The 14,987-nt window shown below is 43.3% G+C and overlaps 1 protein-coding gene across 1 annotated transcript in view; it reads left to right on the top strand.

Moving 5' to 3' along the window:
• The first annotated feature begins 8,558 nt into the window (after nt 1-8,558).
• The window catches only part of SLCO4C1 (solute carrier organic anion transporter family member 4C1), a 43,534-nt gene continuing 37,105 nt past the window's right edge, over nt 8,559-14,987 (top strand). The window contains exons 1-2 of the mRNA XM_040986093.1: nt 8,559-8,981; nt 12,465-12,728. Of these exons, the coding sequence (XP_040842027.1) occupies nt 8,633-8,981; nt 12,465-12,728 (613 nt within the window). The 5' untranslated portion in view covers nt 8,559-8,632. The remainder of the gene's footprint in view (nt 8,982-12,464; nt 12,729-14,987) is intronic.

The raw sequence follows: 14,987 nt of genomic DNA, 5'->3' as shown, positions 1-14,987 counted from the left end.
AGTCCTCAGAAGCTAATCAAACATGCTTATGCACTAATGGGTCAACTGCTGATTCACTGGGTTTTCTCCATTCTGTATTTTTAAAATTCATTTTTTTTCCTCATCCCTTTTCTTTCTTTGTTTGCTTTGATTTCCATCTTCTTTTTTTATTTTAAAGATTTATTTATTTATTTTGGAAAGGCAGAGAGAAGAGAGACAGACAGAAAGATCTTCGATCTGCTGTCTCACTCCTCCCAAGTGGCTGTAAATGCTGCAGCTGAGCTGTTTTGAAGCCAGGAGCCAGATACAGACCTGATACAGGAGTTTCTTCTGGATCCCTCACATGCGCATAGGGTCTCAAAACGTTGAGCCATCTTCTATTGCTTTCCTAGGCCACAGGCATGGAGCTAGATGGGAAGTGGAGTGGCTGTGACACAGGTTGGCACCCCTATGGGATCCTCAGGCACACGAGGTAAGGATTTTAGCCATTGAGCCACTGTGCTAGACCCTAAAAGAACTGTTTTCAAGGTTGGTTTTGTGATTGAAATATGGAAGGAAAGGGATGATGTACCTTACCAAAAAAATTTCCCTATTTCTAAAAAGAGTTATTTATTCTTAATAGTCAGTTTTAAAATACAATAATAAATAATGATTAATATTTTAATAAATAAATAATATGTCCTTGCTGCTTCACTTCTTGTCCAGCTCCAGCAGAAGGAAATATTTTCTGTCTCTCTCTAAATCTTTATTTCCAATAAAAATAAATAAATCCTGTAAAACATTTCTCTCTACCCTATGTCAGCATACTAGACATTGACTATAGCTTCTTTGGTTGTGTAAATCATTCATAATGTTAGTGGCAGATATAGTGCTGTGTGTTCATCAGATAGTTTTATTCCCCTCCTGGGCATGCAGGGCAAGTACAAGCCCAGTGCCTCTCACCTCCAGGCAGAGCCATGGACTGTGTTCTCATCAGTGCCATCTGGGCTGAGTCGTCTTGGGATCCATTTCAGTGCTCAACAGGAACATTCAGTACGACCATCTTCACACCTCCCTGATTGACCTGTTGCAACAAAATGAACTCTGAAATGCAAGAACTAGGAAAAAAGAGAGTAAGTTAGACCCCAGAATTCACCATCCCCAGGAGTATTTTTCCAGAAAGTTGCCCAAACAGAAAAATCCACATTGAACTTTACATTTAACAGAAACAAAGGTTTAGAAACATTTATTTCTTTAAATTCATGGAGCTATCCAACAGTCTAACACAACATGTCTGTTTAGCTATTGTGTTAAAGCATAACTAATACTAACTATGCTGGGATCCATTTACCCCACATCCATCTATTCACAAATACATAAGTTCAGTGCTTGCAATGGTAAAATACAGACAAATGAGTAATTTTTTGCACAGTGGAGTAAACTGGATTATGTGTTCCCATCTTTTAGATTATTTGGAAGGATGTGTGTAGAATTTGGATTACTTCTTATCAAATGTGTTGTAGAATTCAAATGTCATCAAGCTGTGGTTTTGCAGTAGGTTTTTTTTTTTTTTCAGCACAAATTTGATTTCTTTAGAAATTGTGAGCTTGTTTATGTGAACTGTTATAGCTTAAGAAATCTTTGTAATTTCTTAAAAAGAAACTTGCCCATTTTATCCCCAAACTGTCAAATTTAAGGCTACTTTTAATGATCCATCACTTTCAACCTTTATTTTTGGCAACTTAGCCTTTATATGGTAAAATGTGGTTCTTGTAAGCAGCACTTAATCATTTCTTGACTGTCATGTCAAATCTGAAGACCTTTTTCTTTCAATGGAAATAATTATACTATTTGTTCTCTTCGCATTTTTTTCCACAACCCACTTTATCTCCTTCATGAATTGTTTCTTGTGGTTGTTACTTCAGAGGTTGTCTGGGAATATAGTATAAATCATTATAATCTATATTATTTTTCTCATCCTTCATTGCATTGTCATTTCATCTTTCGTATTTTATACAGTGTTAATTATTTTTATTTAAATAGCAAATATCTTTAAACAATGTTATGTATTTATTTTAAAAAGAACAATATTATATAACCATAGAACATAATTAATCTCCATCTCATTTCTAGTACCCTTTCTTCATTAACATAAACCAGTGCTTCCACCTGCCGTCATTTACTTCTGTTTAAGAACTTCCAATATTTTCATTGTGTAACTTCGCTAGGTGATGATTCAGGGTTTTGGGTTGCAATGTCTGAAACCTTTATTTCACCTTCATTTGGCCCAGAGGCAGAAGGCCACTGTCTCTTTAATTGGTTTCAATAATTGCTTCCCTGGGCTAGAATCGTTGCTTCATTGCCAGGTGCTGTGTGTCCTCTGCCGAGCACGTGAGGGGACACACTGCATCTCTGCTCTGGGCAGCCAGCTCCTTTCTGGAACACTGCTCTGCCAATGCTGCTGTCCTGGTCTCCTTACACTCTCAGCTCTCTCAGTTCACAGTGCCCGGCCTTTTCTCTAGATCCTGCATCCTGACAACTCTTGTGACTCTGAATTCTTGAAAACTTGGAGACATATACTGCTCACCGTGCTTCTTGTCTCTCACGGGCCAATGGTCTCTTCTGTATCTGCACTCCATTTCTTCCAGGTTGACACTTTACCTTGGTGATAGTTTCAGGTGGAGGCCAAAGTTATTCTGTATTCCTCTATATGAATAACAGTCCAAGTTCCTCCCCTGCCTGTGCTTTTAGAGCCACTTTTTTTCTTCTTCTTCTTCTTCTTTTTTTTTTTTTTTTTTTGTAGTGTGTACACTTTAAGAGATTCTTGTTGGGGATAGTATTGTGGCACAGTGGTTTATGCCATTTACTGCAATGCCAGCATCCTGCATGCTCACTGTTGGAGGCCTGCAACAGTCGGAATTCCACTTTACATCCAGTTCTCTGCTGGTGTGCTTGGGGATGCAGCAGAAAGTGAACCAAGTAGTAGGAAGCATGGGTGGAGTTCCGACTCCCTGGTCCTGGATGTTGTAGGCATTCATGGAGTGGACCGGGGAAGCAAGAGTACTTTCTCATTCTGCCCTTCCTTTTTCCTTCTCTGGAACTCTGCCTTTCAAATAAATAACTAAATCTGTTAAAAAAAAAAAAATCTAGCGATCTTTTAAAATATCTAGCCAAAGGTTTATAGGAATACTCTTAAAGATTTATTTATTTTTATTGCAAAGGCATATACAGAGATTAGGAGATATAGAAGGATCTTCCATTTGCTTATTCATTTCCCAAGTGACCGCAATGGCAGGAGCTACACCAATCCAAAGTCAGGAGCCAGGTGCCTCTTTCATGTTTCCCATGCAGGTGTACACTCCCAAGGCTTTGGGCCATCCTCTACTGCTTTTCCAAGCCAAAAGCAGAGAGCTGGATGGGAAGTGGGGCAGCTGGGACATAAACTAAGGCCCATATGGGATCCTGGCACATGGAAGATGAGGACTTTAGCCATTAGACTACTGTTTTGGCCCAAGATTATAGGAATTAAAAACGTAATTTTTTACTTCCTTATAATCCTTAGGTTTTGTTCATAGTCATAAGCTGGAGTGTGAGGATCTTTGTGCTTTCTTCCCTCCAATCAAAGACAAGATGTTTGGAACACACATTTAGTACAGTGGTTAGGATGCCCACATCTCATGATGGAGCAGCTGGGCTCAAGTTGCAGCTCTGCTTCTGACTCCAGCTGCTAACACACACTCTGGGAGGCAGTGTGTGATGTCTTAAGTAAGTAGGCCCTTTCCACACACATGAGAGAATCAAGCTGAGATTCCAGCTTATTCTTGGCTTTAATCTGAGCCAGCCCTGGCTGTCATAGCAATTTGGGGGATGAAACAGCAGAGAGAAGATCTCTCTCCCCGTGTGTGTGTGTGTTCATGTCTCTTTGTGTCTCTCTTTCAATGTTTCAAATAAACAAATCGATAGATATTTCATAAAGCATGGATAGGTGATGCTGTGCATTTTCTGTGCTGCACTATGAAACAATTCTCTGTTTGCGAGACTGTTTGGTGAGATATGAAATCTTTGCCCTTGTCATTTGAGAACATATTTTGAGAGCTTGCACAAATAATTGTAAAGACATATTTTTTAAAAAACTGTAGTCTGCTTGAGCCCTATTCACTAAAGCTCGTACTAGTATGTGGTACTTAATTGTTTTGCTATATTACACCAACTTACTAGCTGTCTCACCCTCATAATACAATTTTCCAACTCCCAGTAAAACTGATAGCCCCGATTGGGCTGGCATTGTAGCGTAGTGGGGAAAGTAGTGCTGACATTCCATATGGGTGCAGGTTCAATTCTTGGATTTGCCACTTCTGATCTGACTCTGCTAGCAAGTCAGGGAAAACATTGGAAGATGGCCCCAGACCCTGGACCTCTGGACCTGTGTGAGAGGTCTGGAAGAAGTTCCTGGGTCTTAGCTTCAGACTGGTCCAGCTCTGGCCATTATGGAAACGTGGGGAGTGAGCCAATTAGTGGAGGCTCTCTCTCTCCCTTTCTGTAACTCTGATTTTCAAGTAAACAAATAAAGCTCTGAAATAAATAATTGTTATTTATTTATCATCAATAAATATTATCATTGATAAGTAAATTGATAACAGGTTACTATAAAAATGCATGAAAATCCCCCATTCACCTCCCTCAACTTATCTATGATTGGCTTTTACCTTGCTTCTGTGTGTACTAAGCTCTCTTGCGTGTACTTCCTTTGAGCAGGTGATGAACAAATAACATCCTGATGGGCTTTACAGCCCTGCAAGTCTAAATCCTAATGGGCTTCTCTGTCTTATTACTTTCCCTTATTCATAGATGGGTAGCTTCCCCCTCTTCCCTCTCATCTTTAAAGTCTTGGTGACATGAAAAACAAGGACCGGGCCAGTTGTGTTTTGGTATCGCAGGTGAGTCACCATAAGAAAGCCGTAACATGTCCAGAAGGGTTTGGGATGGAAGCAACAGGCTGGGAGTTGACACAGCTTTCCCGTGTGAGTGTCAGACACCCAGCTACTTAAGCCTGTCTCACACTCAAGCATCTCCATATAGGGTGAGGTCATCTTGACAGGCCAAATCCCACAGAATTTTTAAGTTAATCTTAACAATATCTGCAATTGGCTACATCTGCTCTGAGGTACTGCCAATGATCTTCTAATTTTAATATTTTAGGAGACTCAGAGTTTTAACACTGCTAAAAAACTTACATGCAGTGTCTAACTTGAATGGAGTCTTAAAAGCACACAGAAGGCAAAATTGCAAAACATGCAACATAGATAGATTAGGTCATTTTCACTTAGCAGACATTTTCTGTCAGGAAAGCCAAAGCACAAATGTAAGATTGAGCTTATGGATGAAACTAAAGGAATTAGTGAGACAAGGAACTAAAGGAGTTAGTGAGACAATGGCAATGGCTGTTGTCCCTGGAGCAGTTTACTGTGGCCTGGCCCACTCAGTTCCTGTTGGGAAGATGACTGCATGTCCCTGGGATGTTCGTCATAAACCTGTGCATATGCTACTCTGCATGGTTAGAGCTCAACCATAAACTGTGGAGACCATTCCTCCTCCAGGGGCACATTTTTAAAAAGCTAGCAATTGAAATTCACTTAAAGAATCCATCAAATATCTTTTGAATTTTAATGGGATAGATTTTGACTATGCTTATTTGAGACAGATTTATCACCAGATTGACCAACGCATTAAAAAAAAAAAAGATAGGGACTTTTTTTTTCTTTGCTGCAAACTTGAGCCCTTTTAACTTCACGATTGCAGCACAAACTGTGTAAGAAACCAAGAATGTGTTGGTAACAAGAAATATTTAAGATGAACCCATAGCATTTTGGCTAATCCTTCAACAAAGTTCTAGTTTCCAGCACTGCAAGGATGTAGATTTCTGCTTGGATGACATGGATTTAAGTGTGTCGTGATTAAACTGCTCGGAATTTGGTAGTATTATTAGCCTTAAGCTGGGATTGTTCAAAACTGTATCTCATTAAAGTAAAACTTGCTGGCTGGATCAATGGCTTTCTTCCATAGGTTCCATGGAGACCGTGTTTATTCGTGCATTTTGATACCTGTTTTGAATCCACTTCTATCAAAAGGAGGCCTTGGAGGATTAACACAAAATGCTTAATTTAAATACCTCCAAATTCTGACAGCATTCATCTTCGAAATCTCACAGGCATCAGATAAATACGAGTCTTGAGCCTTCTGAATTGATGTGAAATGATGCTGCAGTAAATATATGTAAAAGGCAAATCCAGGAAAGATGTGTGGCTGAGAGAACAGAGAGGAAGTCCCCAACCAGTTAACCAGGCCCTTTTTAGTTGGGTGCCTTGGTTTCGGGGCCTCTCTAGGATGTGGTTTCTTCAGCGTAGAGCTGATGTAGATAAGAACCATGTGAGGACCAGTAAAAGGGCAGACTGCAGACATTTAAAATGAGTTCCTCCTCCTCCTTCCCCATGTTAAGGTCTTGCTTTTCATGCCTTTGAGGGAACAGACGTATACCTGTTCAAGTCAGAAATGGTTTATGTCTTAACCCCTCAATCCGGTAAACATGTGTCACTGAGAAAAAAGTTTCAGCTGATTATATTTGTTTATCATGTTATGCACCGTTACTCATCTGTCTCTTCTGGGGGTGTGTGTTAGTTATTTAAAAAGGGTTAGAGTTATTTAAGACAGTTTGAGTTCTAGTTCATAGGATATTACCATATTATTATGCGCAGCTAATTCCCGCAACCTGGTTCTTTACCATGGGCTAAAAACACCAGATGCAAGGAGGTATCTTAGGAGGTTTATTTCAGCAGGGAAGGAATGGGGTGGAGGTGGTGGAGAGAAAAAGGGCAGAAGGAAACACCTGGGGCCTTTTTTGCAGGTAGGCCCACAAGGTGTGTGTGGGGTGGAGATTGGGAGGGTTTGAGGGCAGGCCCCAGTGGATTAGTGCCTGCAGGTGAATGCCTGGAGGTGATTGGTGAGTGGGTGCGATTGGGGAAGGGGCTGGAAGATTGGGGGTGTGATTCTCAGGTGGAATGCTGGGTTCCATCTGATTGGTGGATGGCTAGACTGGCGCGAATTTCATGAGCTGTCAGGAAGAAGGAATGGCACCAGGCAGGGTACCAGTCTCCGTGATGAGCAAATCGCTCCTCACAGTGTGCATTATAAGGAGAGGGATATTTATCATTTTTTAAAACTCTTTCTTGCCTTTCAAGCCCCTGGAAGAGTGGAGGAGTGAATGGTAACTGCCTTCACACCCAGCGTTTGTCTTTGTTGTTTCACAGGTATAAATCATGTACATATACCTAAGAGTTGATGACTTCGTGTAGGACATTGTGACCCTAGAAGGTCAGCGGGCACAGGATTACAGTTGATTGGAGAATATCTGTGTGATAACAACCCAATGGCTACCTTTTGTATAACTGATTGGATATCATTTGTATGAGACCAGTTGAGTGGACAGCATGTGAATGGGAACACTTGGTGGAATATACAAAATAAAAGGAGTTCCAAACAAAAGTATAGAAACTAGTTGATGGGTTTTGTTGATAAGCTCAGTACTTCCTCCCTTATCCCATATGACCCTCAGTGTGTGAAGTCTGATGCCACTCATAAACTTAGGCTTTTGACCATCAGTCAGAGTCCACGCGTGTTATGATCGGCCGTGCACCAAGTCCACCACTGTGAGACAGCGACACTTCATTTTTTCAAGTTTTTTTTTAAATTTCTTATTTATTTGAAAGAGACAGAAAGAAATGGAGTTACCTTCCATCTGCTGGTTCACCCCCTACACGCTGCAGACAGGGCTCAAGGCCAGGCAGAAACCAAGGGTCTGGAATTGGTTTGTGGAGTTAGGGCACCACCTCCTTGAGCCATGACCGGTCCCTCCCAAGCTGATCTGTAGAAGGCACTGTGGGAAGCTAATTGGACTTGGCCTTGGGCATTCAAATAATCAACATCTGATGCAATATTGTTGATGTCACCTACACGGCCTTTTGAGTTTCTTCATGTCTATTCCTTCTGTTTCAATTCCACTGCTTTCAGGGAACAGGTGGTGCTGTTGGGATATGAATGATGGTACGAGGTGAGTCAGGATGCATGGTGGGGTTGCATTTCAGTTTCTAGGGTCAACTGCACCCTGAGTTTTCTATTACACCTGTGCCTGCCAGAGTCTAGACGTTAGCCTGCTTGTGTGTTAAGAACAAGGGAGGAAGGAGATCCACAGTTTGCTGGCTTGTAGGGGGTCCTGATGCCCGTGTGTTTACCAGCTTTCCTGTCAGCACGTAGGGGGAGCCCTGGGATCCACACTTCCAGCAGTTCTGGCTGGCTGTTTCTGGCCTGGCCGGGGGTCCCCAGGGAGTTCTTCCCGCGGCGCTGGCAGGGACTGCGGTGTTCTCCGGGCGTGGCCCGGCAGCCCTTTGGCCGGCCCCATGGGTCGCCCCCATGGGTCGCCCGTGAGGTGAGGACTCCGGCTGAGGGAGGAGCAGGTGAGGCGCCTCAGGCTGCGGGCGGCGTGCTCCCGCACGGGGGCGCTGCCACCTGCCCGGGGGCGCCGGGGGACGGGGCGGAGCCAGAAAGCAACCTGGGGTGTTGTGTGTGTGTGGTGTGTGTTTTAAGCGGCTCCGGCGCGGGACTCTAGAGAACCAAACCCAACATGAAGGGCGCCGAAGGCATCGAAAACCCGGCGTTCGTCCCCTCCAGCCCGGACACCCCGCGTCGCTCGTCCTCATCGCCCTCTCAGGTGCAGGTTTCTGGCGTGACCCCCGACGGCCTCAGAGAAGATCCGGATTCGCAGGCACAGGAGGACAAGTCCCCCCAGGAATCGTCGGGGCCGCCGCCAGGCGCGCCCCCGGCCTCGGCGGCAGAGCCTCCTGGGTCCCCGTCGCTGTCCGAGTTTGAGGAGGGGCCGTGCGGCTGGGGAAACTTCCACCCGCGCTTTCTCCAGCGCTGCAACACGCCGCGGGGCTTCCTCCTGCACTACTGCCTGTTGGCCCTCACGCAAGGTAAAGTCCAGCGCCTGGCTCCAGGGCTCCGGGGGAGGAGGGCGCGGCAGGTGCCTGGGCGACCCCGCGCGGGGCGAGGACCACAAACAAGTGCAAACCGGCGGTACCGGGCTTTGCTGAGGCGGGTGCCGCCGGCGTGCTCCTCCCCACTGGAGCCTGCCTTTGGGAACCCCAGGGGTGGGAGGAGTGGGTCCCTTTTGCCTGGTGCAAGCCCCCTTCCCGGGGTTTGGGGGAGAAATCCTTGTTTCCAGAGGAGTCACACGGGAGCAGATGCATCCATCAGCACCAGAGGATAAAATAAACACATAATAGACCCGCTCAATAAAAATCCGTCCTGTGAGCGAGATGCACACGCTCTTGGTTTGGAGCAGTCGTGTGTGTGTGTGTGTGTGTGTGTGTGTGTGTGTGTGTGTGTGTGTGTTCGTGTGTTCGTTCAGACTCTGCCTCCCCTCCACTCCCCCCCACTCCACCCCAGGGCAGCCCCCAAGTCGAGGCTGCAGCTAGTGGAGCTGAAGGGTGCCAGGGTGCTGCCCTCAACCTCCTGTGCTACAGGAGGACGCTGGATTTGTTTTGTTTTAAGTTCTCTTTTACTTTCTCCTCCTTCGCCCCGGGGGAATCACCGGGTGAAATCAAGGTTTAGACCCCCGGGGGAATTTGCAAGAGGGCTGGTCCAGTGAAAGGAGGCTGGCTTCCTGGAAAGTGAAGTAGAGACGGGTGGAAGCAGTGAGCAATGGGGAACAGGGAGGCGTGCATGGAGAGGTGGGCATGGAGTCCTGCACTGGCCAGGGAGTTACTGTGTATTTGCTAGGTGGTACTTTAGGTCGCTTGGATCATTCTCTCAATATCTCTTGTAAAAACAAGCCATGGGCGATCTGATTCAGGGAAATGCAGCCCAAAGTATCTTTTGGGGAGAGGACTTGGGCTTGGAAAATGCTGTCTCTCTCTCTTTCAAATAAAGTTATTATGCAAGCAGATCTTTCTGAATTTGCTAAGAAAGTAAAAACAAAATGTATACTGCTTGTTCTTATTCCTCCCCAAGGCACCCTGGCTTTGCAAATGTTAGCTGCTCAGGACCTATTTGCTGGTCTGCTGAAGGTGGATTTTTTTTCCCCCCAGCAAAGTTCAGCCAGTTACTGCCTGGATGTCAGTTGTCCAGAATCAGTGACCATGGGAAGTTCAAAACGTTAAACACTTAGTTTAAAAATATCCTGGGTTTAATCAAAGTTTATTCTAGAATTTCTGTTATCCCAAACACATCATTTTATGTTCAATATAAAATATTAGTTCATTGCCAAATGTAACTGGTGATCTTAGACCAAAAAAAAAAAAAAAAAAAGAAAGAAAAAGAAAAGAAAAGAAAACTTTGGCTTTGGCCTAGAGTAGCATCTACCCAGAGGTTATCAATAAGCAATTCGCATCCTGTATGAAAGTGATAAGATCTGTTAGTTCACCGGTTGGTTCAACTTTCGAATGACTGTTTCACAAGCATGGTTCTTAGGAAGCAGTTTCACTGTCTGTTAACAGACATTTTAGAAGAAAAGCAAAATCACATCACATGAATTTGCTTTATTTAAGCCAGCATTTCTCAAAGACAGAAGAGGTTTCTCTTAGCACTGACTTTCCCAAAGTGCACTCTGTCTGCCTGTGTTAACAACAGAGATATAATTTGTGGTATTTAGTAGTTCTTATTTTTTTTTTTAATTGGAAAAGCAATGCTATGGGAAAGTGCATAGTTATAGAATTCACTTTGTGATCCATAGGATTAGAATGCTCTTAAAAGGACTTCAAATTCAGCTTTTCAAAGAGAAGTTTTATCATCAAGGCAATGCCAGATGTTTAATCAGTATGAAAGGTGTTTTAGGAAATTGACCTTTCCAGTGGAAAGATTTTCCATAGCATCATGTAATTCCACCTCCTTATTAAAATGTCATTTTTGGTGCTTTTTGTTTACCTTGAAATACCAGAATTATAAATTGGTTTATAATCTTATTATACTAACACAGAAGTCATGTTGGGACTTTTCCAAATGGCTATGCTAACTTTCTTGAAATATGTTTTCAGATTCAGTCTTGGTAAAGCACCATTTAAAGAAATTGTAGAGATTATTGTGTCTGGGTACTTGTACCCATTACTAATACATGAAAGCAATTCATGGTGTTAAAGTAAAGGGAATACTGAGCGAACATGTGGTCAGAGGTGTTTTGTTTTCAGTTTATACCCTTGTTTGAACTTTTGTGTTATTTATGTACAGACTTGCATTTTGAAATCTGTCCAGATTGGATTTTTAGTGTCTCCTTGAATACTTTCTATTAAACTTTCATTGCAGGTATAATAAGCAGATAAAATATGTGTGTTGTTCTTTTACGTCTTATGTAAAAGGTCTTCTTTATTTACTTATTTATTTGAAAAGCAAAGTGTGAAACACACATACACACACGCACACACACTCACACCCCTGCCATCCACTTGCTGATTCTCTGTCCAAATGCTCACAACACCTAGGTTTTCCACATAGGTTAGAGGCACCCAAGTGCCTGGGTGCTCATTGGCAGGAAGCTGGATAGGAAGTAAGGCAGCAACTTGACCGAGACACCGTTGGGGATGCTGGTGTCCCACGCAGTGTCTACCACTGTGCCGATGCTTGGCCCCTCCTCTACTTGGCCTGTCTTTAAATGCTAGCGGGAGAAATGACTCTTCATTTACTTTTGTTCAAAGATTTTTAAGTGATAACTGTGTAAGAGTGTTTGGAAAAAAAGTTTGTGTTAAGATAAGAAAGGTAGAGAATGCGGTTTTTTTCCTTTTTGAAATGAAGTCAGGATGATCTGTGATAGACAGATGTGCTCAGGGCTTGAGTAACTTGGAAAGTATTGGAGCATGGCTGTATCTGGTATCTTTTGTGCTCTTCCCAGTGAATTACATAGGAATACAGCATGTTTGATATCTAGCAAACTGGCTTCATGGCACTGTAATAGTCTGGCTTTGTGCATGTTGTTTTAAGAGAAATAAAGTGAGGCCATTTAAATATGTAATTCGAAAAGCATACTGTGTGTCAAAGGAGTATGCTTGGGTTGTTGAGCTTTGAAACTTTTAAAATGGCCATAGTTAAGACAGAGTTACAGAGAGAGGGACACACACACACACACACACACACACACACACACACACACACACACACAAGCTTTCCACCTACTGGCTTACTTCACTCAAGGCCACAATAGGCAGTACCGAGCCAGGCCAGTTCCAAGAGCTGGGAACTCCATTCTCAATCTCCTTCGTGGCTGCTTTCCCAGGATCATTAATAGGGAGCTGGGTTAGAAGCGGAGCTGCTGACACTTGAACCAGACTCTTCAAGGGATGCCACTGTTGCAAGCAGAGGTTTGAGACACAGTGCCACAGAGCTGCCCCCGGTGCATTGTGTTAAACACCATACTGTGGGTTGCGAGTTTGCTGTGTTGTACACACACCTCGTCTGCTCTCTTTCAGGTATCGTAGTCAATGGCCTCGTTAATATCAGCATCTCCACGATTGAGAAGCGCTATGAGATGAAGAGCTCTCTGACTGGCCTAATATCATCCAGCTACGATATCTCGTTCTGCGTGCTGTCCGTGTTTGTCTCGTTCTTTGGGGAGAGGGGACACAAGCCCAGGTGGCTGGCCTTCGCCTCCTTTATGATAGGACTGGGAGCACTCGTATTTTCCTTGCCACAGTTTTTCAGCGGACAGTATCATTTGGGATCCATTTTTAAAGGTAAGAGTTTCCATGTGTTTTTTCATGTCTTGAAGTGGCAAACGAGAAGATGAGCTTTATGTTGAAATTCACTGTAGAACAGGGTGAGGAACCAAGCCGTGGCTGCTCTTGGCTTTGTTGGTCATGTGGACTGTGTGAGGAAGGAACTTAAAGGTGACTGTGTGCTATTCGTTGCAACAGCAGCTCTCCTGGTTTTTAATCCTCCGCTTCTGTTCCCTGAAAAGAGATGATAGTCTCTCGGTGGAGGGTGGTGTGATTCCCCTGGGTGCTGAGAGCTGCCGTGCTTCTTTGTGTGGCTCTGTGTGTTGTGCTCATGGTTCTGTGCCCTGGAGGTTCATTCCTGATCTAACAGACAGTGGGGAGGGCTGGCCTTCGCTGGACGCCCACTTCTTAAGCACTGAGACCCACGCGGCCCGGCCATGGTGTAGACACAAGCTTCGAAGCAACATTCAGTGTTGTTCTAGTTACAGGAAGCTGTCTGTTCTTAAAGGGTTCAGAAAGAAAAATTTGAATATTTAAGTTTTTCAAAAAATCATCTTTAATGGGGAAAAAATGGCCATCACATAGCCAGGGTATTGTGCTAAAGGAAGTGGTCTGTATTATTTTTATGGCATTCCTGGGAAAGGTGATTACAAACCTAGAAGCCTTTGAGGGTTCTCAATGAAGAGAAGGTTTAGAGTAAGGAGAGAAGGGACAACTAGAAGTTGTTGCACTTTAAGCATTATTTTGATTTTCAATTTTTGCACTAATACTAAAATCTAAGTGATAATTTCTCCCAGGATCATTTTCCCATTTTATAGAATAATAAGAAATAAGAAAAGGTATTAATGTGAGATGTTAATAGGAGAAATGGAATGAGGGATATATGGAAACGATTATTATCTTGCACTCTTGCTTTGTAAATCTAAAACTATTCTGCAGTAAAACATTTAAAGTGAAACCAACAACTTCTCAGAAGTATCAAAACCACTCAAGGAGCACCCTTGGAACATTCTTCCCCATATCGGGGTCTCTACCATGTCATTAAAGGACTGTTCTCCTCCTACCCGTGCCGGTGTGCTGATGGAGTTAGACAGAATGGGGTGGCTCCCCCTTGTTCTGCCCTGTGAACACTGCAGGAAATAAACAGCGAACAGACAAAAGACTGAAACATGGATTCCACCCACCTTCCTTCATACCTGACACTCCCAACCCAAATTAGAGGCCCACACGGGCATGTGTCATTCTCTTTATTAAAAAGAAAAGAAAAAAAATTTGAAAAGAAAAAGAAAAAAAATAGTTGAATATTCTCAACAGCATGCATCTACTCTGCAGGATGGTCTTAGACAGTTATTAGTATGTAGAATTTATTGTAGAGGTAGAAATAGAATACTCAAGCAGTTGGGTGAAAAGAGGGGATTTTTAAAAGTATGGCCAAGGAATTTGGACTGACTAAGATAAGGGGAATATGTTATCAGTGCAACAAATGCTTATGTAGATTCAAGTACAGTAGCCAAGACTGAACAGACTACACAAACCAAATCTAACACAGTTTTACTGGGGCTGCTTTCAGGAACAAGTCACTCAGGGCAGTATCTGCTTTAATACATCACTGTTAACATCTGAATGGTAATGGAAATCTTAACTGCCGCATGAGAAAACGTGTCGTGGAACTAGGACACTGAAAATGTTCTGGGATTCCAGCATGTGGGTACTAATCTGTGTGGTGCATCTAGTCCTTTGCTCCACACTGTAATGCTGTGTCCCTCCCTCTTGTTTTCAAGGTAAACAAAGAAGCTTTGCTCCAAATTCTCTGTCTAAACTCAAACATAAACATCTCTTCCAGTACAGAAGCCTTATCCTTCTTGAGCTTTCCCAGCCCCATCTAACTGGAATGACAGCCTCCTTGAACAGTTGATTTTTCCCAAAGGGAGATGGCCACAGGTCAAGTGAGGTGGCTAGCCAGAGACAAAAGCTAAGGTCAAGGACATTCTGTAGTCCATTTATGACTGTGCAGGTTGTTATTCATTCTCTGGTATTTTTAGTACTTGATTGAAATAGACTGGATAAGACAGATGGCTGAATTGTAAAATTTTCACCAGAAATAAACTGATTCCTAAGCTGACCGATGGTGTATCTGTGACAAATGAAAGGGGAAACGCAGGTTGTGGTTGTTATACTTCTGTTCATGTTGTGAAGGTTGGTCAGCGAGCACCGTGCACTTGGTGCTTGGAGAACAGTCCATTCCCTTTGCATGGGAGTAGATGCACGATGAATAAG

Source organism: Ochotona curzoniae, unplaced genomic scaffold (genome assembly GCF_017591425.1).
Source record: "Ochotona curzoniae isolate NIBS_2020 unplaced genomic scaffold, NIBS_Ocur_1.0 contig_4501, whole genome shotgun sequence".
In the NCBI taxonomy this organism is placed as follows: Eukaryota; Metazoa; Chordata; class Mammalia; order Lagomorpha; family Ochotonidae; genus Ochotona; species Ochotona curzoniae.
The sequence above is the reverse complement of the archived record's forward strand: the minus strand, read 5'-3'. Positions and strand labels throughout refer to the sequence as shown.